Source organism: Crinia signifera, chromosome 3 (assembly GCF_055691185.1).
Source record: "Crinia signifera chromosome 3, ASM5569118v1, whole genome shotgun sequence".
Lineage (NCBI taxonomy): Eukaryota > Metazoa > Chordata > Amphibia > Anura > Myobatrachidae > Crinia > Crinia signifera.
Genome location: NC_139219.1, coordinates 319552576 through 319576682, shown reverse-complemented (window position 1 = coordinate 319576682; position 24107 = coordinate 319552576). Strand labels below are relative to the sequence as shown.

The 24107-nt window shown below is 41.3% G+C and overlaps 1 protein-coding gene across 2 annotated transcripts in view; it reads left to right on the top strand.

Annotated features, from left to right (window-relative positions):
* Nucleotides 1-23427, top strand: part of TFAP2D (transcription factor AP-2 delta) — a 31137-nt gene extending 7710 nt beyond the window's left edge. For both annotated transcript variants that reach the window (XM_083178745.1, XM_083178747.1), the window contains exons 4-8: nt 14017-14182; nt 16298-16416; nt 18393-18534; nt 21353-21466; nt 22625-23427. In XM_083178745.1, the coding sequence (XP_083034871.1) occupies nt 14017-14182; nt 16298-16416; nt 18393-18534; nt 21353-21466; nt 22625-22844 (761 nt within the window). In that variant the 3' untranslated portion in view covers nt 22845-23427. The remainder of the gene's footprint in view (nt 1-14016; nt 14183-16297; nt 16417-18392; nt 18535-21352; nt 21467-22624) is intronic.
* The last annotated feature ends 680 nt before the right edge of the window (nt 23428-24107 follow it).

Here is a 24107-nt window from a genome sequence, read left to right as displayed (position 1 = left end):
ATTGTTTTAAAGTGCTTCCGTAGTCCCTGGTATAATATGCTCTTATTATTAGTGTTAATAAGATACACCAGCGATGCTGGTATATCAACATTATTCTCATATTCCATTATACCTGTCCTATTAACTTATTAGTTACCAGGGCTAATGTAAAACATTTGTTTTAGGCATTTAGGCATCTATGTTTTACCCCTTTGTTCTCCAGTGACCCAATAGGCTGAGCTATAACTCAGTGAAGGAAGTGGCATATTAATTTGTCCCAACAATTTGGCAAAGACTATTAGATTTACTTTGTGACTGTTCGTATGTGACATCAATATTGAGTTTGATCTCCTAACTCTTTATTATCCCAATGATCTTTCAGTTGAGGTTTGTAAAGATGAATATTTGTAGTGTTGGGGACATAATAAAGCTCAGTGTGCAGGAAGTAAAAGTGGCCAGCATAAGAGGGTCTAGGTAGAATATTTGCATTTGAATAGACGAATAGAACCCCCCCCCCCCCCCCAACACCCAACCCCCCTATCAATTCTAGTTAATGGTGGGCAGAATCCTACCCTGCAGATCCTACACTCTCCTTCCCATCACAACCAATAATCTTTACCCTGCCTGCTTCTTGTGTATCGATGCCTTCTTCAGCCCGGGGGCATATACTTTGATATGCTAATATTTCGGAGTAGCAAACTCTGCAGAGATCATATTAATGTTGTTCATACAGAGTAGAGCCCCTTTGCCTCAGTTGAATATTCAGATATCTGGTTTCAAAAAGAAATTACTGAAGAAACCAGGCTGCTATTTACAGGAGCCGTCAAATCTGTTCTTTTTATTTTATTTTTTAATCATTAAAAAAAAATCTACTTTTTTTAAGCTCTTTTTTATTTATTTATTTTACTTTTTGAACCGATGCTCATCTTAAAAAAAAAAAAACACAACCAACGTGTTTTTTTTTTTTTTAAGAATTGTTTGATTAAATAAAAAAATAAAAAAGTTTAAACGTAAGATGCATCGTTATATATAACGAAGAGGTGATGGGAGGGGGGGGGGGGGGGGATTTTTGGATACAATTGTAAAAAAGAATTAAAAGACAACAAATCTGGTGATACTTTGACCTGTTGCAGTCTGATGAAATCTGCATTGGCGGACTCCAAAAAAAAAAAACATAATAAAAAAAAAGGATTTCGTGTTCCTCTTTGTGATCATGTAGTCTGGACGCCCCAGGCACATTTCAGAAAGCTTAAATACTACTATCGCCTCTAGGCCATGAAGAGAGGACAAGACTACCGGCATAGAGATTTCATTTCTTCCTCGTTTGCCCTTGGCAACATAAAATACAAACTACTTTGAATCAAAAACATTTTTGGGGAATTAATATGATCTGAACTCTTTTTTTTTTTTTCGTTTTAAAAGATCTTGAGATTGTCAAATCGCTTAGAGGTGACTGAGGTGCCAATGGCTAAGCGTTTACTCCTGGATGGAGGCGTCACATCTCATTTGATTAAAACCCTCTTCTTGCAGGCCGGCATCAGCAGAAAAGTGTCTGCCACTCAGCAGCAGAGGCTGTGAGCTCCGACTAGAGCTTGTCAGCCTGGGCAGTGGATGGGTGGTGGTGCTTCAGAAAACGTGGATGAGCTCTGTGTGCGCAATGATGGTGCGCCTTCATGACGCATGGTCCAACAGCGGTTCCATGCGCATATGCAATCCATATATTTGTTTCTGTGTGTGTGCAAGAATCAGTGTTGGGTAGGAATATGGGTTGGGATGGAGGAAAACATTTCTTAGCAGACTTCATGGATTTATTATACAGTGGATATAAGTTGCTTACAAATCCATGGATGCTGTACACACTCCTATGTACTAAATTACAACGTCTAGCATTGAGTAGGGATCAGCCAATAACCTTTCATTTCGGCACTTGGCATTTGCATCATGGTGTTATCTACCTTTATTACTGTACATTTCATTTGCAGAAGCTTAGAAAGAGAATCTGCTCGTATGAACGTACAGTAGTTCCAGATGGCTGACTTCAGTGCAATCTGTGCTGCATTGGGCTACAGCATGTCACAGTATATAATAGTTTAGATTGCAAATGTTTGGAATGTTCTAGGTCAGGGACTCCCAAACTCGGTCCTCAGGACCCAACACAGTTCACGTTTTCCAGGTCCCCCGGCAGGTGCACAGGTGCACTCATTACTCACTGACACATTTTAAAAGATCCACAGGTGGAGCTAAGTATTAAACTTATGATTTTGTGAGGAGACCTGCAAAACGTGCACTGTATGGGGTCCTGAGGACCGAGTTTGAGAACCTATGTAATTACAATTTATATGCAGTTATACGGTTAATTGCAGAATTGTCTCTGCCTAGTGAATATAGTGCATATGTATGGGTGCGCGGTTGGCAAGGCTAGTGTGGGTTAATGTGCACTCTCTCTACCCTAGTCAGCAGGGTCACCGAGAGATATGCCGGGCCCGGGTAAAATTTAGGGGATGTGGCCTAATTGCGGGAGGTGTGGCTGCTGCTGTCCAGGAGGGAGGGGGAATGGGTGGGGTTGGACCAGGGCCCCCCGCCGGGCACCTCCAGCAAGCCTGGGCCTGGGTAATTAGTACCATCCCCCCCACCCCCTCTCTGTGGCCCTGCCACTAAGTTCTCTGTATTATACACATAGTCAGTGCTCTGCATTACACACATCCCAGCCAGTACTCTGTATTACACACATCCCAGCCAGTACTCTGTATTATACACATCCCAGTCAGTGCTCTGTATTATACACATCCCAGTCAATGCTCTGTATTATACACATCCCAGTCAGTACTCTGTATTATACACATCCCAGTCAGTGCTCTGTATTACACACATCCCAGCCAGTACTCTGCATTATACACATTCCAGCCAGTACTCTGTATTATACACATCCCAGTCAATGCTCTGTATTATACACATCCCAGCCAGTACTCTGTATTATACACATCCCAGCCAGTACTCTGTATTATACACATCCCAGTCAATGCTCTGTATTATACACATCCCAGTCAGTGCTCTGTATTATACACATCCCAGTCAATGCTCTGTATTATACACATCCCAGTCAGTGCTCTGTATTACACACATCCCAGCCAGTGCTCTGTATTACACACATCCCAGTCAGTACTCTGTATAACACACATCCTAGTCAGTACTCTGTATTATACACATCCCAGCCAGTACTCTGTATTATACACATCCCAGTCAGTACTCTGTATTATACACATCCCAGCCAGTACTCTGTATAACACACATCCCAGCCAGTACTCTGCATTATACACATTCCAGCCAGTGCTCTGTATTATACACATCCCAGTCAGTACTCTGTATAACACACATCCCAGCCAGTACTCTGTATTATACACATCCCAGCCAGTACTCTGTATAACACACATCCCAGCCAGTACTCTGCATTATACACATTCGAGCCAGTGCTCTGTATTATACACATCCCAGTCAGTACTCTGTATAACACACATCCCAGCCAGTACTCTGTATTATACACATCCCAGTCAGTACTCTGTATTATACACATCCCAGTCAGTGCTCTGTATTATACACATCCCAGTCAGTACTCTGTATAACACACATCCCAGTCAGTACTCTGTATTACACACATCCCAGCCAGTACTCTGTATTATACACATCCCAGTCAATGCTCTGTATTATACACATCCCAGTCAGTGCTCTGTATTATACACATCCCAGTCAATGCTTTGTATTATACACATCCCAGTCAGTGCTCTGTATTACACACATCCCAGTCAGTGCTCTGTATTACACACATCCCAGTCAGTACTCTGTATTACACACATCCCAGTCAGTACTCTGTATTATACACATCCCAGCCAGTACTCTGTATTACACACATCCCAGCCAGTGCTCTGTATTACACACATCCCAGCCAGTACTCTGTATTATACACATCCCAGCCAGTGCTCTGTATTATACACATCCCAGTTAGTGCTCTGTATTATACACATCCCAGTCAGTACTCTGTATTATACACATCCCAGTCAGTACTCTGTATTATACACATCCCAGCCAGTACTCTGTATAACACACATCCCAGTCAGTACTCTGTATTACACACATCCCAGTCAGTACTCTGTATTACACACATCCCAGCCAGTACTCTGTATTATATACATCCCAGTCAGTACTCTGTATAACACACATATCAGTCAGTATTCTGTATTATACACATTCCAGCCAGTGCTCTGTATTATACACATCCCAGTCAGTACTCTGTATTACACACATCCCAGTCAGTGCTCTGTATTATACACATCCCAGCCAGTGCTCTGTATTATACACATCCCAGTCAGTGCTCTGTATAACACACATCCCAGTCAGTACTCTGTATTATACACATCCCAGTCAGTGCTCTGTATAACACACATCCCAGTCAGTACTCTGTATTATACACATCCCAGTCAGTACTCTGTATTACACACATCCCAGCCAGTACTCTGTATAATACACATCCCAGCCAGTACTCTGTATAACACACATCCCAGTCAGTACTCTGTATTACACACATCCCAGTCAGTACTCTGTATTACACACATCCCAGCCAGTACTCTGTATTACACACATCCCAGTCAGTACTCTGTATTACACACATCCCAGCCAGTACTCTGTATAATACACATCCCAGCCAGTACTCTGTATTATACACATCCCAGCCAGTACTCTGTATTACACACATCCCAGTCAGTACTCTGTATTACACACATCCCAGCCAGTACTCTGCATAACACACATCCCAGCCAGTACTCTGTATTACACACATCCCAGCCAGTACTCTGTATTACACACATCCCAGCCAGTACTCTGTATTACACACATCCCAGTCAGTACTCTGTATTATACACATTCCAGCCAGTGCTCTGTATTATACACATCCCAGTCAGTACTCTGTATTACACACATCCCAGCCAGTACTCTGTATTATACACATCCCAGTCAGTGCTCTGTATAACACACATCCCAGTCAGTGCTCTGTATAACACACATCCCAGTCAGTGCTCTGTATAACTCACATCCCAGTCAGTGCTCTGTATAACACACATCCCAGTCAGTGCTCTGTATTACACACATCCCAGCCAGTACTCTGTATTACACACATCCCAGCCAGTACTCTGTAATATACACATCCCAGCCAGTACTCTGTATAACACACATATCAGTCAGTACTCTGTATTACACACATCCCAGCCAGTACTCTGTATTACACACATCCCAGCCAGTACTCTGTATAACACACATATCAGTCAGTACTCTGTATAACACACATACCAGCCAGTACTCTGTATTATACACATCCCAGCCAGTACTCTGTATAACACACATCCCAGTCAGTACTCTGTATTACACACATCCCAGTCAGTACTCTGTATTACACACATCCCAGCCAGTACTCTGTAATATACACATCCCAGCCAGTACTCTGTATAACACACATCCCAGTCAGTACTCTGTATAACACACATACCAGACAGTACTCTGTATTACAGACATCCCAATCAGTACTCTGTATAACACACATACCAGACAGTACTCTGTATAACACACATCCCAGTCAGTGCTCTGTATTATACACATCCCAGTCAGTACTCTGTATAACACACATCCCAGTCAGTACTCTGTATAACACACATACCAGACAGTACTCTGTATTACAGACATCCCAATCAGTACTCTGTATAACACACATACCAGCCATTACTCTGTATAACACACATCCCAGTCAGTGCTCTGTATTATACACATCCCAGTCAGTACTCTGTATTATACACATCCCAGTCAGTACTCTGTATTACACACATCCCAGTCAGTACTCTGTATTATACACATCCCAGCCAGTACTCTGTATAACACACATCCCAGTCAGTACTCTGTATAACACACATCCCAGCCAGTACTCTGTATTACACACATCCCAGTCAGTACTCTGTATTATACACATCCCAGTCAATGCTCTGTATTATACACATCCCAGCCAGTACTCTGTATAACACACATCCCAGCCAGTACTCTGTATTACACACATCCCAGCCAGTACTCTGCATTACACACATCCCAGTCAGTACTCTGTATTATACACATCCCAGTCAATGCTCTGTATTATACACATCCTAGCCAGTACTCTGTATTATACACATAGTCAGTGCTCTGCATTACACATCCCACCCAGGACTCTGTATTACACACATCCCAGTCAGTACTCTGTATTATACACATCCCACCCAGGACTCTGTATAACACACATCCCAGTCAGTACTCTGTATTATACACATCCCAGCCAGTACTCTGTATAACACACATCCCAGTCAGTACTCTGTATAACACACATCCCAGCCAGTACTCTGTATTACACACATCCCAGTCAGTACTCTGTATTATACACATCCCAGTTAGTGCTCTGTATTATACACATCCCAGCCAGTACTCTGCATTACACACATCCCAGCCAGTACTCTGTATAACACACATCCCAGTCAGTGCTCTGTATTATACACATCCCAGTCAGTGCTCTGTATTATACACATCCCAGTCAGTACTCTGTATTATACACATACCAGCCAGTACTCTGTATAACACACATCCCATTCAGTGCTCTGTATAACACACATCCCAGTCAGTGCTCTGTATTATACACATTCCAGCCAGTACTCTGTATTATACACATCCCAGCCAGTACTCTGTATAACACACATATCAGTCAGTACTCTGTATTACACACATCCCAGTCAGTACTCTGTATAACACACATATCAGTCAGTACTCTGTATTACACACATCCCAGTCAGTACTCTGTATTACACACATCCCAGCCAGTACTCTGTATTACACACATATCAGTCAGTACTCTGTATAATACACATACCAGCCAGTACTCTGTATTATACACATCCCAGTCAGTACTCTGTATAACACACATATCAGTCAGTACTCTGTATTACACACATCCCAGTCAGTACTCTGTATTACACACATCCCAGCCAGTACTCTGTATTACACACATATCAGTCAGTACTCTGTATAATACACATCCCAGTCAGTACTCTGTATAACACACATACCAGTCAGTACTCTGTATTACACACATCCCAGCCAGTACTCTGTATTACACACATATCAGTCAGTACTCTGTATAATACACATCCCAGCCAGTACTCTGTATTATACACATCCCAGTCAGTGCTCTGTATTATACACATCCCAGTCAGTACTCTGTATTACACACATCCCAGCCAGTACTCTGTATTACACACATATCAGTCAGTACTCTGTATTACACACATCCCAGCCAGTACTCTGTATTACACACATCCCAGCCAGTACTCTGTATAACACACATATCAGTCAGTACTCTGTATAACACACATACCAGCCAGTACTCTGTATTATACACATCCCAGCCAGTACTCTGTATAATACACATCCCAGTCAGTACTCTGTATTACACACATCCCAGCCAGTACTCTGTATTATACACATACCAGTCAGTACTCTGTATTACACACATCCCAGCCAGTACTCTGTATTACACACATCCCAGCCAGTACTCTGTATAATACACATCCCAGTCAGTACTCTGTATTACACACATCCCAGCCAGTACTCTGTATTACACACATCCCAGCCAGTACTCTGTATTACACACATCAGAGGCTTTGAGGCCTTACCATCTCTAGGACAGCGCAGATCAGTCTCCAGAAATATAATTCTCACTTTAGTTGTTAGTGACCCAGCAAATCACTAAAAACCATGTATTGTATATTACCTGACAGCATTTGGAGTAGGGCTCATCTGCTGTCTGTTATGACAACTACAGTAGTACAAGTAATACTCAGCATGGTGAGCGGGTTATGTACTAACTGGATGAGAGCTAGAATTGCAACCAGTTTGCCTGTGTGTGTGTGTGTGTGTATATACAATATATATATATATATATATATATATATATATATATATCGCGTCGTGGACGGCGGCACTCACGGACACATATACATAAATGAACAGAGCTGTGAGGCTACTGTAATATCAACGTTTCAGAATTTACTGTCTTTCATCAGGATATGAAACAAAACAAATACATGTCTTACCTATATAGTGTACAACACCCGTGTGAACACGCCCCGTCCATGCTGCCATATATATATATACAATGTATGGATGGACCGGCTCTCCACAATTGCTGGGTGCCCTCCCGGATCAGCCCTTCCAGGCCTCCCTCAATATGCTGCTGGCGGCACTCACTCTAGAGTTAATCTACACCCTTGCGTGTGTGATTTATTTGTACCTGTGAGTGCCACCAGCAGAGAGGTATATATAAATATGTATGTATATATACACACATCTCACAGGGGCTCTTAATCCTACAGCCACCGGTAAGGGACCCCTCTTTTTTGCAGGTACCTACTTCATTGCTCTAAATATTTACCATATATATTATTAGTAGTATAATTATTTTTATTTTTATTAATATTATTATCACCATCATCAAGTCACATAAAGTAACTGCTATATACAAAATGTCCCGTTTTCTATACTATAGTCTTTATACTGTATTTGGCTACTTGGTTGGTCAGTTGCAGTGAATAGGTGACCAAGCTGTTTTCTACACTTCCCCATCCAAAGCCCCAACTGTTACACTTCCTTCCTCCAATAATGATGCATAAATGATAAAATATTCATGGCGCAGAACTGACTTATTAACCTCACCGGCGATCAGCAGCATCTCATTGGCCCTTATTCTGATTGATGCGGACTTTACCGCGTTCTTACGGATTGCGTCTTTACGGCGTCTGCGCATGCGTGGAGAACGCTACGCGCATGTGCCACGCCTTGACTCGGTACCAGTTCGGACAAAGACCGTCCAAAACTGGTCACCGCTATCAGTCGGGAAATAGGGGCGTATTATGGGCGTCATGCGGAATGACACATGGGCGTAGTTTCAAAGTGGGCAAAACGGGGCGGAAACATGGGCGGACACGGGGGAGTACACTTATGTTGGGGGGCGTACATTCGGAAACCACTCCGAATGCACGCGAGCAAAAAGGGCTGAAATGTGCGGTGTCCACAAGTGTACTATTGCTTTGCGGACACCACTCGTTCATGCGGTAGGCGAACGTACGCCTAATGTTTACAACCATTAACACCTGAACCCAATAGAATCTACTCCTTTACTCATTACTCACTAATAGGCCGCTTGTCAGTGCTTTAATTGAAACCATTGCTGCTTCAAGGAAACCTTAGTAATCCCCCACATATGCTGTACTTGTCAGACACTTTAAATAAATAAATTCTTTATGCAAGTTCACAGTTGTTGGTTTTATTAGCACTTTAAATAGTATATGTGTAGAATGTTTATAATGTTTGACACAGGGTGTAATAGAAACCATTGCACTTACATTGCTGTAAGGGTTAATGTGTGCTATGCATGTGTTAGGCATGCTTGTAAGGATATATTGGAATCTAATTGATTCCAATTCCAAATAAGCTGTTTTTTATGAGGGTAGGTAATTGAATAAGTGGGTCATGTGATGTATTGCAGAAGATACTTCATAGTGGGTTGTTTGGCGGAAATCCTCCGCTTACGTGCGGTAGCACCGCTTGGCTCCCGTTCGGATGCGGTATTCCCGAGCATACTCTGTAATACTCTGTAATACCGTGCCGAATCGGAGTGTTTCTCCCGCACACGCATGGTTTGTATGTCGTCCGTAAACACGCCCTGTTCTTAAAGAGTGAGTCCGTCCGAATGCGGAGGACACGTGGGCGTTTCTACGGACGATGGCCGCATGCGGAAAAACACCGTGGCGTGCGGACCGCTCCGTAAGAATGCGGGAATTTCCGCACAGATCAGAATAAGGGCCATTGTGAGCTAACGTTACTCTGACAGCTATAATACTTCCTCTATTATTATTTTTATTTTACTTGATTTATGTATACACCTGAGACTTGGAATAACCTCAACATGTGTATAATAGTCTTTCATCTGTCACTCATTACTACTCAAGCTCATATATAAATATATATATATATATATATATATATATATATATATATATATATAGGTTGAGCAAAGGTCACACATACAGTATCTAGTATTTATAATATACTGTTGTTCAATGATGCAGGTCGATTGGATTCTGCCAATGTGCAGGATTGCATAGATGCATGTGTGTGTTAGAGTGCTGTGTGTGTGTCTTGTATTGTGTGTGTTAGAGTGCTGTGTGTATAGATCGATCTATCTATCTATCTATCTATCTATCTATCTATCTATCTATCTATCTATCTCTTCTAATTTAAAGGAATATACATTATAAGTTAGTGATGTTCTGAGTGCATATAGGTGCAAGGCCGCAGTTCCTTATGTGAGTGGCAGTAGTCCATGATAAATAGGTCACGTGCTCTCCTATACAATAAGAATGTGCTTATTACATACTCAAAACATGACATAAAAGCACATTAATTAGAAACAAGGTCATCATAACGCACCCATTACACATATATTATTTACAGCACTTATAGACATTTTAGCACTTCTTGTGTATGATAATGTCATTAGGAAGACATCTCTTGCGGTACTTGTATTTCCACATGGGTTTACAACCTCTCCGCTGCCATGTCGCAAACTGCAAATTCTGCAGTATACAAAGGAGTAAGCATATTTCCCATAGATCTGATGGTAAATAATATATTTCCGCAGGAATACAGGCGGCGTTGGGCTGGAGCGAAGACGTAGCCTTCAGCGATTCCATTGTTGTTACCAGCATGATTCTTTTGTGGTCTTGTTCATGATTTATTTCATAGAGCAATTGTCATTCATGTACATTAAAAATATATAGTGTACAGTCAGCCTCAAAGCAGGGTAGAGAATAAAGAAATACAGACTGCGGCTAATTTAAATTTCACACGTCAAAGTGCATTACGGAGGAACATTGGCGATATAGATTTATTAACTTTACAGTTGCACACTTTATGAACATGCAGTGTTTTTTAAGACATTTTTGGGGGGCTGCAGAACACAAGTCGGCCACCTGTGGCCCTTGAGGTGTTGAGGAACCAAAGGTTCTAGCAGAATCCGTGAGGCCCGACTTTCCCTGGAAGTACTATTGCAGCTCAAAAGAGAAAATTTGCAATACACTATAGTACACTATTGTAGAACAGTATTAACCCTTTTAGTGCCAACATCTCTGAGAGATGCGCAAAATAGCCGCTAAAAAATACCAGCGGCGCTCACATTTGTTATATAAATTCAAATAATAAATGTTGTGCAAAAATATATATATATATTTCATATATAATGTAACATTACAGGTCATTCTGATGAATACAAATGGCAATTTCCACACCTATTTTGCCAAATTTGCTCGGCACTCAAAGGGTTAATCTCTGTATAAGGCACCAGTATGAAATTATTTTCTGTTTTACAGGGATTAATTTGTTACTCCCCAGCTAAGAAATATTTTTTAAAACTCTGTATAATTTTTACTTCCAGTTGTCACATTGTTACCGATTAATATATCAAAATGCTTATTTGTCCGCAGCTGAGCTACAACTGTTGATTATGAATTTCCGGTGCCTTATGCGTTTCGTGTTGCTGCTTAGGGAAATGACTGCAATCAATTTTACGCCTTCGAGGAAGAAAATAATGCGAAATACAGATCTGAACAATTTTACTCACAATCTGACCGAATGTCAGGGAGATTAAACAAGTTCACACACTAGTCACTTATTGTTCCAATCGGAAAGATTTTTAATCCTTAGATAAATGAACTATCGGTAGAAAGGCATATGATCAGAAATGATGCACAACACAAACTGTGCATGATATCGGTTTAACGTTTAAGAGAAATTTATTGTGGCAGGTCAGATCCAGTCATCCGATGTGGTCGGTTTTGTGATGATAATTGACCACAGATGCTGAGAATATATGAACAAGGTTGTAAATAGGTAGATTATTGCATAATATGTACCTATTTTAGAAGGCGTGGGATATAGCATAATTTGCTGGTAGACATTGGAACCATGTGTCCAGCCGATGTCCTAGTTTAGTGTTATTGTAACCCAATTCGGGAAGCGGATTTTGTCTAATATATTTCATTAGGCCGGTAGGGTTGTAAACTGTAATGTTATTTGGGTGACATTTCTGTAGCTTGGTTGTGTTATTGAACGGCGTCTTAATAATATGCTACAGCTTTATAAATAAAGGATTATGTTACTTCGGGGCACCTGTAGGTGAGGCTCCGGCAGAAAGGGCAGTGAATGGGGTGAATCCGCCAGAGTGGAATTTGTAAGATGGAGAGCACATGAATAACTCATGTATATGTCAGTGATTATGAATTTCACAGAGGAGGTTGTTACTTGTAGACCTGCTTTAGTATAGATGAGAGGCTTTGTATGTGCTGTAGATTGTAGTAGGTTATACAGTAATCTTTATGTACAGTAGATGTGAATGTGAGGCTGTATACGCCCATTTACTATGGAGAGTGGTGATTATTGAGGCTACTAGGATAAGTTGGCATGCCAATTACAGTATTGGGGAACCCCAACATCTTCCCACTTTTATTATATCGTGGAGATCAACCCTTCTCCGCAATTAAAGATCTATTATTTCTATCGTACACTTTTCATCTATTGTCATTTTATTTAAAGCTCATTTATTTCCCAATACTATATCACATTCAGTTAAACAGCTGTAGGGCTATGAGCTATACAAGTGTTTGTGAAACTTTGACCTCAGGACCCTAAACAGTTTGTGTGTTCAGGGGTCACCTGTGGATATTTAATTTGTGAAAGTTGGTGACACACCTTGGCGGCTACTGAGTGACCTGGGCAATGTGACCTCTTTAGGTTCCTGAGGAACGAGTTTGAGAACCATTGAGCTATATTCTTAAATCAAGTCAACTTCGCACATGGATAGAAAGAGATTGTTTGGCATCTCACAGTTGTTTGATTAAAGTTAGCTTAGCAATGCAATAGTGCAAACATGTATTAAAAACATGACCCTTAAGTCCTCGTTCAGCCTTCTAGGATTGCACCCAGTTCCCTTAGAACGTCAGTATGTATTGTATAACCGCGGGTGAATCGAAGTAATGTATTTGGTCATGTTACACATTTACAACATGAGTCTTTTCATTGTGCTTTTTTCCACAATGACCCCCAATAAGTTTGGGATTTAAAGTTTATCATTTACACTCCTTTCACGGCAGAAGCAAATTAAAGCTTTAAAACCAGGAATTTGCTGAAAAAAACATTTTTTTCTGTGGTGTTAAAGGGTCAACACGGGTCTTAACTCCCGGCGATTCCACGGGTCTTAAATCCTAGGATTTAAGACCCGTGTTGACCCTTTCACACCACAGAAAAACCTGGGTTTTTCAGCAAAATTCCCAGGTTGAAGTCCTTTAACCTGGTAATTAGCGGGTGGTGTGAATTGGGGTCAGGCTGCACCCGGCAAAATGACGCGACACTCAAAAATGCCATGTAATTGGTGGCTGGTGTGAAATAAGTGTTCCTCAAAGAAAACATTTCAGAGGTTTTATACAGTAGGGGGCATATAATAAGACTTGAAAAGTGATAAAGTAAAACAGATAACGTACCAACCAATCAGCCCCCAACTGCCGTGTTACAGGCTGGGTTTGAAAAATGACAGTTGGGGTTGATTGGTTGGTAGTTTATCGCTCACCGCTTAAAAACTCTCCAAGAATTAGTACATCTCCCCCGATATCTGAGCAGTCAAATCCGCCTTCTTCAAACCGTAAGCAGCTCGTTGTCAATGCTACATTCTAAGTAGAATTATCTTGGTTAATATTATTTTTATAACATAAATTTAATTAATCAATGGAAACCTAAAGCAACCGCTCGGCTAGAAGTATACCGTCTTGTGCAAGTCTGTTTAATAACAGTAACCTTCTGATTGGTAATTACTGTATGTAGCTTCGAATAAATATATGCATTTATAAAAAATGTAATCTCGCTTGGTTTCAGGAGGCACCTGCGTCGTAAACCCAACGGACCTGTTCTGTTCTGTTCCTGGCCGTCTCTCTCTGCTGAGCTCCACATCTAAGTACAAGGTCACTATCGCCGAGGTGAAACGACGCCTCTCTCCTCCTGAATGCCTCAATGCCTCTCTCCTAGGTGGAATCTTACGAAGGTAAAGTCTGATTGAACAGTTGAATGTGTTTCATTTTTATAGGGTCTGTTGGGCCCAAAAGAATGGAAATAACCGGTAGTTGGCGCTACATCGCCATGGCCCTGTTTTCTTATAACTTAAATACTTTCACAAAACATGTTTAACTTGGATGCTGCACTATAGTTCTCGTGCTCCTTGAATGCAAGGGAGGCTTTGGAATTCCTACGGTTGCAATTAGCGTAAACTAACTTTTCCCAGTGACTTTGGAGTTCTGGGGACTCGATGATGTGGTTTGCGACAAATGCATCACCTTGGACCAACATTTCCACTCCTGTTGCTATGAATGACAGCAGACAGCAGCGGAGTTGGATCCAAAATGAAGTACAGTATTTCCCCCATGACCTCCCAGTGACCTTCAGATCAAATTTTCTTAAAAAATTACAGATGATCACATAAATTCCCTATCCTATCCATATAGGATATATATCCTGACTGAACAGTGCCATGGATAGTGCCAGTAGCAGCACAGATTTATGGTGTTCTCAAGCACCCACAGAGCTGGCACTTATGTATAAGCCTCTGGACTTGAGTACTTGCCTACTTCTGTCCACTTCCTTGGGACTCTAGTATAAAAGAGTGAGTGTGACATGTTCCCTCAGCCTTTGCAGGGAGGTAGACAGTAAAGCTGGTGGACAGCAGTGGTGGCTCCAGAGGCAGGGCTCGCTGAAACACAGTTCAAAATTCAAATTTGGGAGTCTCACCAACTGCCACCAACTCTCATTCTAAACTGACTCACTGACAGTGGGTGTGGCTCCCCTATTTGAATTTTGAATCGGATGGTGTTATGTTCTCACTTGGGTGACCAGTCAACCATAGATTATACATCCGTAACGAATGCATGTACACATTGCTGGCATCTATTTATTTTGTAATCTGATACGACCACTTTAAATAAAAATGAGTGGTTTTCTTCTTATCATGAGAGGCTACTTGGGAAATCTCCGCAAATATGTTACATGGTAAATGGTCGTTATAACATATATGCAGAAATGCAAAGTACAACCAGCACAATCTAGTACTGGTTGGTAGTTATGGCTTGTAATGCGTTATATCTATCATTGACACAGTGGCCACACACCAGAAACCCAGCCAGGGCTGCCATCAGAAATTTTTTGGCCCATGACTGACATAATAGGCCTCGACCCCCTGGTGTGCCTGGTGAGTGCTCCGGTGTCCGCAGCACTGACCACACCACTCTGCTCTACATTGCTTCAATGATACTTGATAGACTCCAATCCTGGGCCCCTTTTCTGTTCGAGCCCAGGAACAGATTCCCTGCAGTCCTTCCCCTGATGGAGAGGCACAGGATATAAGCGGCACAAGGATTCAACGGCTTTTACCTAGATTGACTGTACATAATAAATGATAGTTCGCTTCGGAGTTGCACCGCGTGCAGACCATAATGATCAATAGGATGGGGGGGGGGGGGGGTGTCTGCCCCATATACTGTGTATGCCGAACCTCCTTGGATGAAGCATCATTGGCCCCGCAGTATGATTTCGTGGAATATCCTGTGGGTTATTCAAATGTCTGATGTTGACGGAGATGATTCATCTTCCACGAAGCAGCGGATAGCAGAACCCGGCAGTGGATATCTCTTTGCTGAAGCCATCTGTGGCTCTTGCATTATTTTGGCCCATAGTCATAATCAGATTTCATAGATGCCATACAGTAGTTCTGTTACAGAGTTATGGTATAGCGAATCGATGGTGTCTAGATCGACCATTTTATGGTCAACCACACCATAGTCGAACCCATCTAGTTAGAAGTCTAGGTAGTTGACCACGTCTAAATCAACAGTAACGGAAGTTAGAAGCAAGCGTTAGATTGATGGGAGAATGGTCCATGGTCACATGGTTGACATAAGTTTTTCACTTTTTTTGTGCCATATGTATTATATATTATTTGTTGTGCAATTATTTTATCTCTTTATCATATGATACATTGACACTGAAATGTCTTGTAATAAATTAGAAGTCCACCATAACACTAGCCCTTTGCTAAATTCAAGCCTAAATTACGCTTCGATCAAGTTTTTTCATTTTTAAATTTATTTTGCTGTTTCTCGTTCTGTAGGGCGAAATCCAAAAATGGTGGCCGTTGCTTAAGAGAAAAGTTGGACAGGCTGGGTCTAAATCTACCCGCTGGCAGGAGGAAAGCGGCGAATGTAACACTGCTAACATCTTTAGTAGAAGGTAAGGATCTCGCCCCCTCCCACTGGCACCTTGGAATCCGATGGGCAACCATGCTGTTCTCCAGTCCTCAAACAATTGCAAATCTTTGCCGTTGTTCAGAACTTTCAGATCACAGGAATATCTCCCACTTGTCTTTGATCATTTTATATGAAGTCACACAGCGTACGAGATAATAAAGTGCCAGTATTGGAGTTCTGCTTTTAGCCAGAATCGGATGAAAGTGTGGCCTCACGCACCGGGCACGTTGTACGCCCACTTTCCTTTATTCCCTAGAATGTTTGTAAGCACTAATCAAATCAAGGAAGATCTTTCTTCTAAGGACTTATAAAGCTCTTTCCAAAACACTTTGAATAGTTTCTATTAATTAAATTGACTTGTTTCTACCTTCCGAGCCAAGGAAACTTTAATCTTGAAAATGTATATTTTTTTAAGTAAATGATAGAATGTAGTATATATTGTAAGAGTAGGACCCTCTTACCTCTCTGTTTCTCTCTTATTATCCAGTCATGTTTTATTAGTGTTTCCAATTATAAATATAATAATAATGATAACAACAAAAACATTATTATTATTATTATTATTATTATTATTATTATTATTAATAATAATAATTATTATTATTAATATTACTATTATTGTTATTTATTAGCACTAGGTACTAGCATATCCCTGTGTTGGATTTGAAAGTGTTTTATGGGAGAGTAGTTAAAAAGTTTAATTTCTTCATAAATCTCTACATTTGCAATTTTTTTTATTTTTTTTACATGCATTTTTCTTTATTTTTCTTTATTTACTAGGTCTATTTTTGAATTTCTATTATTTGTAACAAATTAAATTTTTGCCAATGGCGTGTTAGTGTTCAAGGCGGAGAGGTTTAAAAGGCTAAAATAATATAAAAAAAATACTTGAATCCTTTTTTGTTTTTGTTTAACTACATCCAAGATCATTGGGGGTTTGGCTCTCATGCTTTAATATCTCTGCAAAATTAGGATGTGTATCTCCGTACCTCCCAACTTCTACTTCTCCTTTTTTATGAATGTTTAGGAAAATATAAATCTTTGCACAAATAAGAGATTTCCCTTTTAAGTTTAAAGGGAGCGTCTTAAAAATGGTCTAATATGTCTGATCAATGTCTTCAACCTACTACACCCCTTTAACCCCACACTGCCACCAATACCCACTTTCCACCCCCTCAAGTGAAAGTGTGGAGGTATCTTAGAAGTGCCACAAATGTACAACAAAGGATGTCTTCCTCATAAGCCTTAATTTTGTGATAGGCAGACAGGGATTTTCCGGGGGATTGCTTCAGTGCACAGACTGGCAAACCAGGAAAATTCTCGGGATTGCCACTGCCTGCGCTCCCTCCTGCCGGGCAGCGCTGCTGAGCTGAGCACCGAGATCAGTGCCGCACTCAGCTTCAGTGGCCCGGCCCTGTTTTCTCACCCCGTGCTGTGTTCCAGGGGCAGGCCTGGTCGCTGCCCAGACCTGGGGTTACAGTGGTGGGGTTGGGCGAGTTTTTTTCTGGGGAGCGCTCCCTAAAAAACCCCACCACTGTAACCCCAGGTCTGGGCAAATAAATAAATAAAAACACTGAAGGGGTTAATGAACATATCTAGAACAAGAAGAAATAAAACCAGGTTGTCTCCTGCACAATCTGACTCCTAGGGGAAAATTACTAAGATGGGATGTTGCCACGGCAACCAATCAAATACTCTCTATTATCTTCTAGAAGTAGCTAAATAGCAACATCCTATGTGAAATAGATCTCCCATCTTAGTAAATTCCCCCCCTAGTTTCAGTTCTAGGTAGCACCTCTGGAGTCAGGGACATCCGATTTACCACATCAGCCCTAATAATAATCAGCTTGTGGATAATTTTATTCTAAGCAACTGTCAGCTGTGACGAATCTGTGTGTGAATATGTTACCGTGTTTACTACATAAGTGTCAGTATCTCACCGTCCCTTGTTCTACACAGGAGAGGCGTTGCATTTGGCCAGAGATTTTGGCTACACCTGCGAAACAGAGTTCCCTGCGAAGGCTGTAGGAGAACACCTGGCTCGGCAGCACATGGAACAGAAGGAGCAGACGGCAAGAAAAAAGATGATTCTGGCTACAAAGTAAGCAAACGGGTCCCGGGAAGAACATATGGCCGGGCTGTAAATGATTGGTATAGCTTGCGCCCTGTAGTTGTTAGAACAGGGCGTGGCCAAACCATCCTCGAGAACAACCAACGGTTCACGTGTTCCAAATCACCTAGCTGGTGCACAGGTGTAGTCATTACTAACTGTCACATTTCCCAGATCACCTAGCTGGTGCACAGCTGTAGTCATTACTAACTGTCACATTCCCCAGATCACCTAGCTGGTGCACAGGTGTAGTCATTACTAACTGTCACATTTCCCAGATCACCTAGCTGGTGCACAGGTGTAGTCATTACTAACTGTCACATTCCCCAGATCACCTAGCTGGTGCACAACTGTAGTCATTACTAACTGTCAAATTCCCCAGACCACGTAGCTGATGCACAGCTGCAGTCATTACTAACTGTCACATTCCCCAGATCACCTAGCTGGTGCAGAGGTGTAGTCATTACTAACTGTCACATTCCCAGGACCACGTAGCTGATGCACAGCTGCAGTCATTACTAACTGTCACATTTCCCAGATCACCTAGCTGGTGCACAGCTGCAGTCATTACTAACTGTCACATTCCCCAGATCACCTAGCTGGTGCAGAGATGTAGTCATTACTAACTGTCACATTCCCCAGACCACGTAGCTGGTGCACAGCTGTAGCCATTACTAACTGTCACATTCCCCAGATCACCTAGCTGGTGCACAGCTGTAGTCATTACTAACAGTCACATGTCCCAGATCACCTAGCTGGTGCACAGCTGTAGTCATTACTAACTGTCACATTCCCCAGACCACGTAGCTGGTGCACAGGTGTAGTCATTACTGTCACATTGTCAGACAGGCTGCAGTCATTCCTACTATAGATCTACAGGTGGCCTGATACACATGAATTGTTGGTAGATCTTGAGGACAGGTTTGGCCACCCCTGTGTTCGAGCATTAAGGCTTGGACACTTCTATGCCATGACGTGCCAACACTGAGAAACTGTCCCTTATATTCTTAGTAATCCAGATGCTTCTAGAAAATTAAACAACTTTAGGCCAGGCCTCCTCATGGTGTGCAAGGAAATATCTGTTATACTGGTGTCCGAGAGGACAAATGGGCAAAACAAAACTTTGCAACATCACGGCTAATTCATTGGCCCACTTAGTCTTTGAGGAGGAAGCTGCACTGCAACCACCCCTGCTGGGGTACAGGTGCTGGGCACAGGTGGAAGAGTACTGATTTAAAGCCCTAAAAGTGAGGACATGACTGATCACACCGCAATGTCCCTGCCCAGTACAGTGGGCAATAATGACAGTATATCACTGATAGAGACAGGTACATCCATAGGAGAAGAGCTTGGAAGATGGAGCTTGGTCTCTGTTTGGTAGACAAGACCCATGACTGGGCTGCAGACTGTACTCAGATGCAAGGCAGTAGGTACCATAGCTCAAGGGAGTAGCTGCTATGGGGCCCAGAGCTGAGAGGGGCCACCTTCCCTGTCACACTTACATATGTTATATATATATTTTTCAGCTATGGTTTGTCTTGGGAACTGCAATATATCTAGTTATGGGCCTGCTCATTTGAATGTGTTATGAATGTAACTAGACAGCATTATGTTAGGTAATATCAACCGGGGGCACTGTAATGTGGTGCAATATGAAGTGTGGGCACAATATTGTGGTATAATATGATCTGGGGGCACTGTATTGTGACATAATATGAGCTGGGGAAACTGTATGTCATAATGTGAATTGGGGGTACTATGTGGCATGATGTGTTCTTGAAACCCTACAGTGTGATATAATGTGAAATAGGGCACTACTATGGGGCTTAACAATAACTAGGGCACTACTATGGGGCTTAACAATAACTAGGGCACTACTATGGTGCTTAACAATAACTAGGGCACTACTATGGTGCTTAACAATAACTAGGGCACTACTATGGTGCTTAACAATAACTAGGGCACTACTATGGTGCATAACAATAACTAGGGCACTACTATGGGGCTTAACAATAACTAGGGAACTACTATGGTGCTTAACAATAACTAGGGCACTACTATGGGGCTTAACAATAACTAGGGCACTACTATGGTGCATAACAATAACTAGGGCACTACTATGGTGCATAACAATAACTAGGGCACTACTATGGTGCATAACAATAACTAGGGCACTACTATGGTGCATAACAATAACTAGGGCACTACTATGGGGCTTAAAATTAACAACTGCCGTGGAGAGGCATCTCTCTAGAAACATTGTGATGGGGGCCCCATTGAAATGTTGCTATTGGGCCCACACAATTCTGGCTATGCTCCTGCACAGATGGTATAATCATAATAACCGAGATACTAATTAAGTCACCTGGGCTTAGGCATGGATATCCTAAAAACCTGGCCTGTTGCTATGACAGACTTTGGGAACCACAACTGAAAATGATGTTCCCTTTTTAATCCTATTTAATTCTTATAAACTAAGCATTAGAGATGCCCAATAGCTTTCCTTTGCTTGTATAATGCCGTATAAACTTAACCAATGAAATCGAGGTGGCACAACTTACTTGAAACAAACTGTGCTGGACAATAAGGGAAAATATGTTGGACTGCCATGTTCTCCTCTACTGTGGCCGTTGTATGCACATGACATTCCAGATGTAATCATGATAAGCTTCTTTTAAGATAATTGTTATTATGACGGTTTTGGTGCTGGGGAGATCTGAGGTTAATGTTGGGTAAAATACGTCTTATTCAGTAATTACATGCCCTTTGTTTCTGATTCCTTTCTGAACATTGTTCGTTGCTTTTGTAGGCAAATTTGCAAAGAATTTCAGGATCTACTCAGTCAAGACCGGTCACCGCTGGGCTCCTCTAGACCGACTCCAATTTTAGACCTTGACATACAGAGACATTTAACGCATTTCAGGTAGGAGAGCAATACTGTCCCTTCAAGCATGTTTACTCAGCTCTCTTATTGACACTGGGGGCTGATTCAGAGGTGAATGCTATCACTACCGCTCTATGCGAATGACCCTGAGGTTGCTCAGGATGTCCGGGAAAATCACTCTGCCATGGCCGGCGAAGTTGTGAATGAAGATGCAGCCTTTGGCTTCAACGTGCCCAGGAACCCACTTGTCCTAATTTTCTGAAATTTTCCGTCACTGACCAACAAGCTGTGGCATTTGAGCATGTGCAGAAACCGCTGAATCAGCGCCAGTATTACAGTACATATATCAATGTAACTTCCTTACCAGTGGTGGTGGGAGAAGTGGGGCTGCTGCTCAGTCCAAAATTCAAATAGGGGAGCCACACCCACTGGCAGTAGGATCTGGCTGGTGATGTTTGGCAGTGGTTGGGTTGGCAGTTGGTGTGGCTCCCCTATTTGAATTTTGGACTACACTGGATCCCCACCCCTGGATCCGCCTGAGCATTTTTTTATGAAATGGGTCATGTTGGAGGGTATGCAGTGTTTCCTGTGCTTTTATGGACTGCTATGTTTTCAAGACAACTTTGCAGTTTTTACACCACTACTCCATGTGTAACGGTGTCTAACAACAGTTACATTAAGAAATTCATGGCCTCTTAGTATCCTTCACAGTAATCCATGTTCTGACAGAAACTTTTGAAGGTCAAAATTTCCATTCAGATACTCAGTAGGGGCATGATTATGCTGGAAAATTCCGGATAATTTAGACATGTTCTTTCGAATGTCAATATTCAGTACTCTTCAGTTTATCTACCTCTAAAAATTCAAGTTATAATATTTTTTTCTGCGCAAATAAAACTACCTAAGGAATTACAATATCATTGTATTTGTCCATAATCCTCTTTACCACTTTCAGAGGAAAAAGAAAAAAAAAAAGAACTTAAAATATTCTGCCTACATTGTAAAGTAAATGAGGTTCTTGTAATGATTCTCCCGGTAGAGTAGCTGTATAATTCTGAGAAGTAAATTGATTTTAAAGCAATCTCATGTTAACGTCTTCAAGGCTATCTGATATTCTACCTTTATAAACTGCAGTAATAAATCACTAACTGTTGTTTTTTTTCCGTTTAATTAATATATTTTTGGTTTGTGTTCCAGTTTGATCACTCATGGTTTCGGCACACCTGCAATATGCGCTGCTTTATCCACCTTCCAAACGGTTCTAAGCGAGATGCTAAATTATTTGGAGAAGCACACGGCAAACAAATCTGGGGGAGTATCAGAAGGCAGCCAAGGAAATAGCAACTCAGAGAAAGGGCCCCTGCGGAAATCCTCAGACGTTCTCGTAAAAGACGCCAAGACCGAAAAGACTGACTAGCCCCGTCGATACTATTCAGAGGGAATTTTTTTTGCTGCTGACTATTTTTTTTATAAATATATATATATATATATCTCATTAGGTTGGACTGCTTACACGGGACCAAATCACTTCCTTTTGAACGACATTGTAAATTCCCTAATTCATTTTTTTCTTTCAAAAAATTTTTTTTTTAATTCCCCGAAATGTTTATATATCAAAAAAAGCAATTCACGTTCAATGATTCGCAAATCTAATTAAAAAAAGGGGATTTTTATTTATTTATTTATTTTGTTTCCTGGACCTTTTATTCTCGTCTTGATTTTCTTTTTTTTTAAATTCAATGTTTACTGTTTTTGGTATGGAAAAAAAACAAAAAAAAACAAAAAAAAAAACAAAGCACCATATTGAGAAAACTTATAGAGGATAATAAAATTGAAAGCAATTAAATTTTATTATGTTTTATTTCCAACCTATTGTGTTAAGAACCTTTGGTTGATTTATTTGTAACAAGCTTTGATTTATCCGCATGGAGAAAACCAAAAAAAAATATCTCGGTTGCACTAGAAGAACGTATCTTAAGTAAATGTGTTTCTCTTTATAACCCTAGATTTGTATTATTTCAATGTAAATTTTCATCGGGAAGCCTGTCAAAATATGAATTATAATTTTTTTGGCTATCCAGAATTTGTAATTGCCCAGTGACAAGACTGAATTTCATGGTTTTTAACTTTTTTATAAAAAATGGTAACTTGTTAATGTTGGACAGTCCCCTGAAACAAATATACGGGGTACATACGAATGACCGGCGGTCAGGAACCGGTGGTCGGAATACCGGTACCGGCATCCTGAAGGAGAGAATTCCAACAGGGGCCAAGTAACTATACTTGAGAATAACTTGGGTATATTTACCCTCCCACTGCCCCACTCTGATAGTGTTTAACCCTACCCCTTCGTAAACCGCCGCCTTACCCTATCAGGGAAGCTGTTATTTGCTTAAATCTTTGTTTCCATGGTTGACACTATGAAGGTTCGACACATGAAATAGATCAACATGGCTAAGGAAGACAGGGTCGGAAGGACGACACAAGCATTAATTCGACAACCGGAAGGTCAACAGTCAAAAGACCGACATGAGTTTTTCAAAAAAATTTGCCGGAATTTCGACAAAAAGTCGACAAGCGATCGCCATGCTTTGGGCACGGTGCCTCACTGCACTATTATATTCTCCCCACCCGCCCTAGTGGATGGCAGGGTATGAAATGCCACCTGTCGGCACAAATT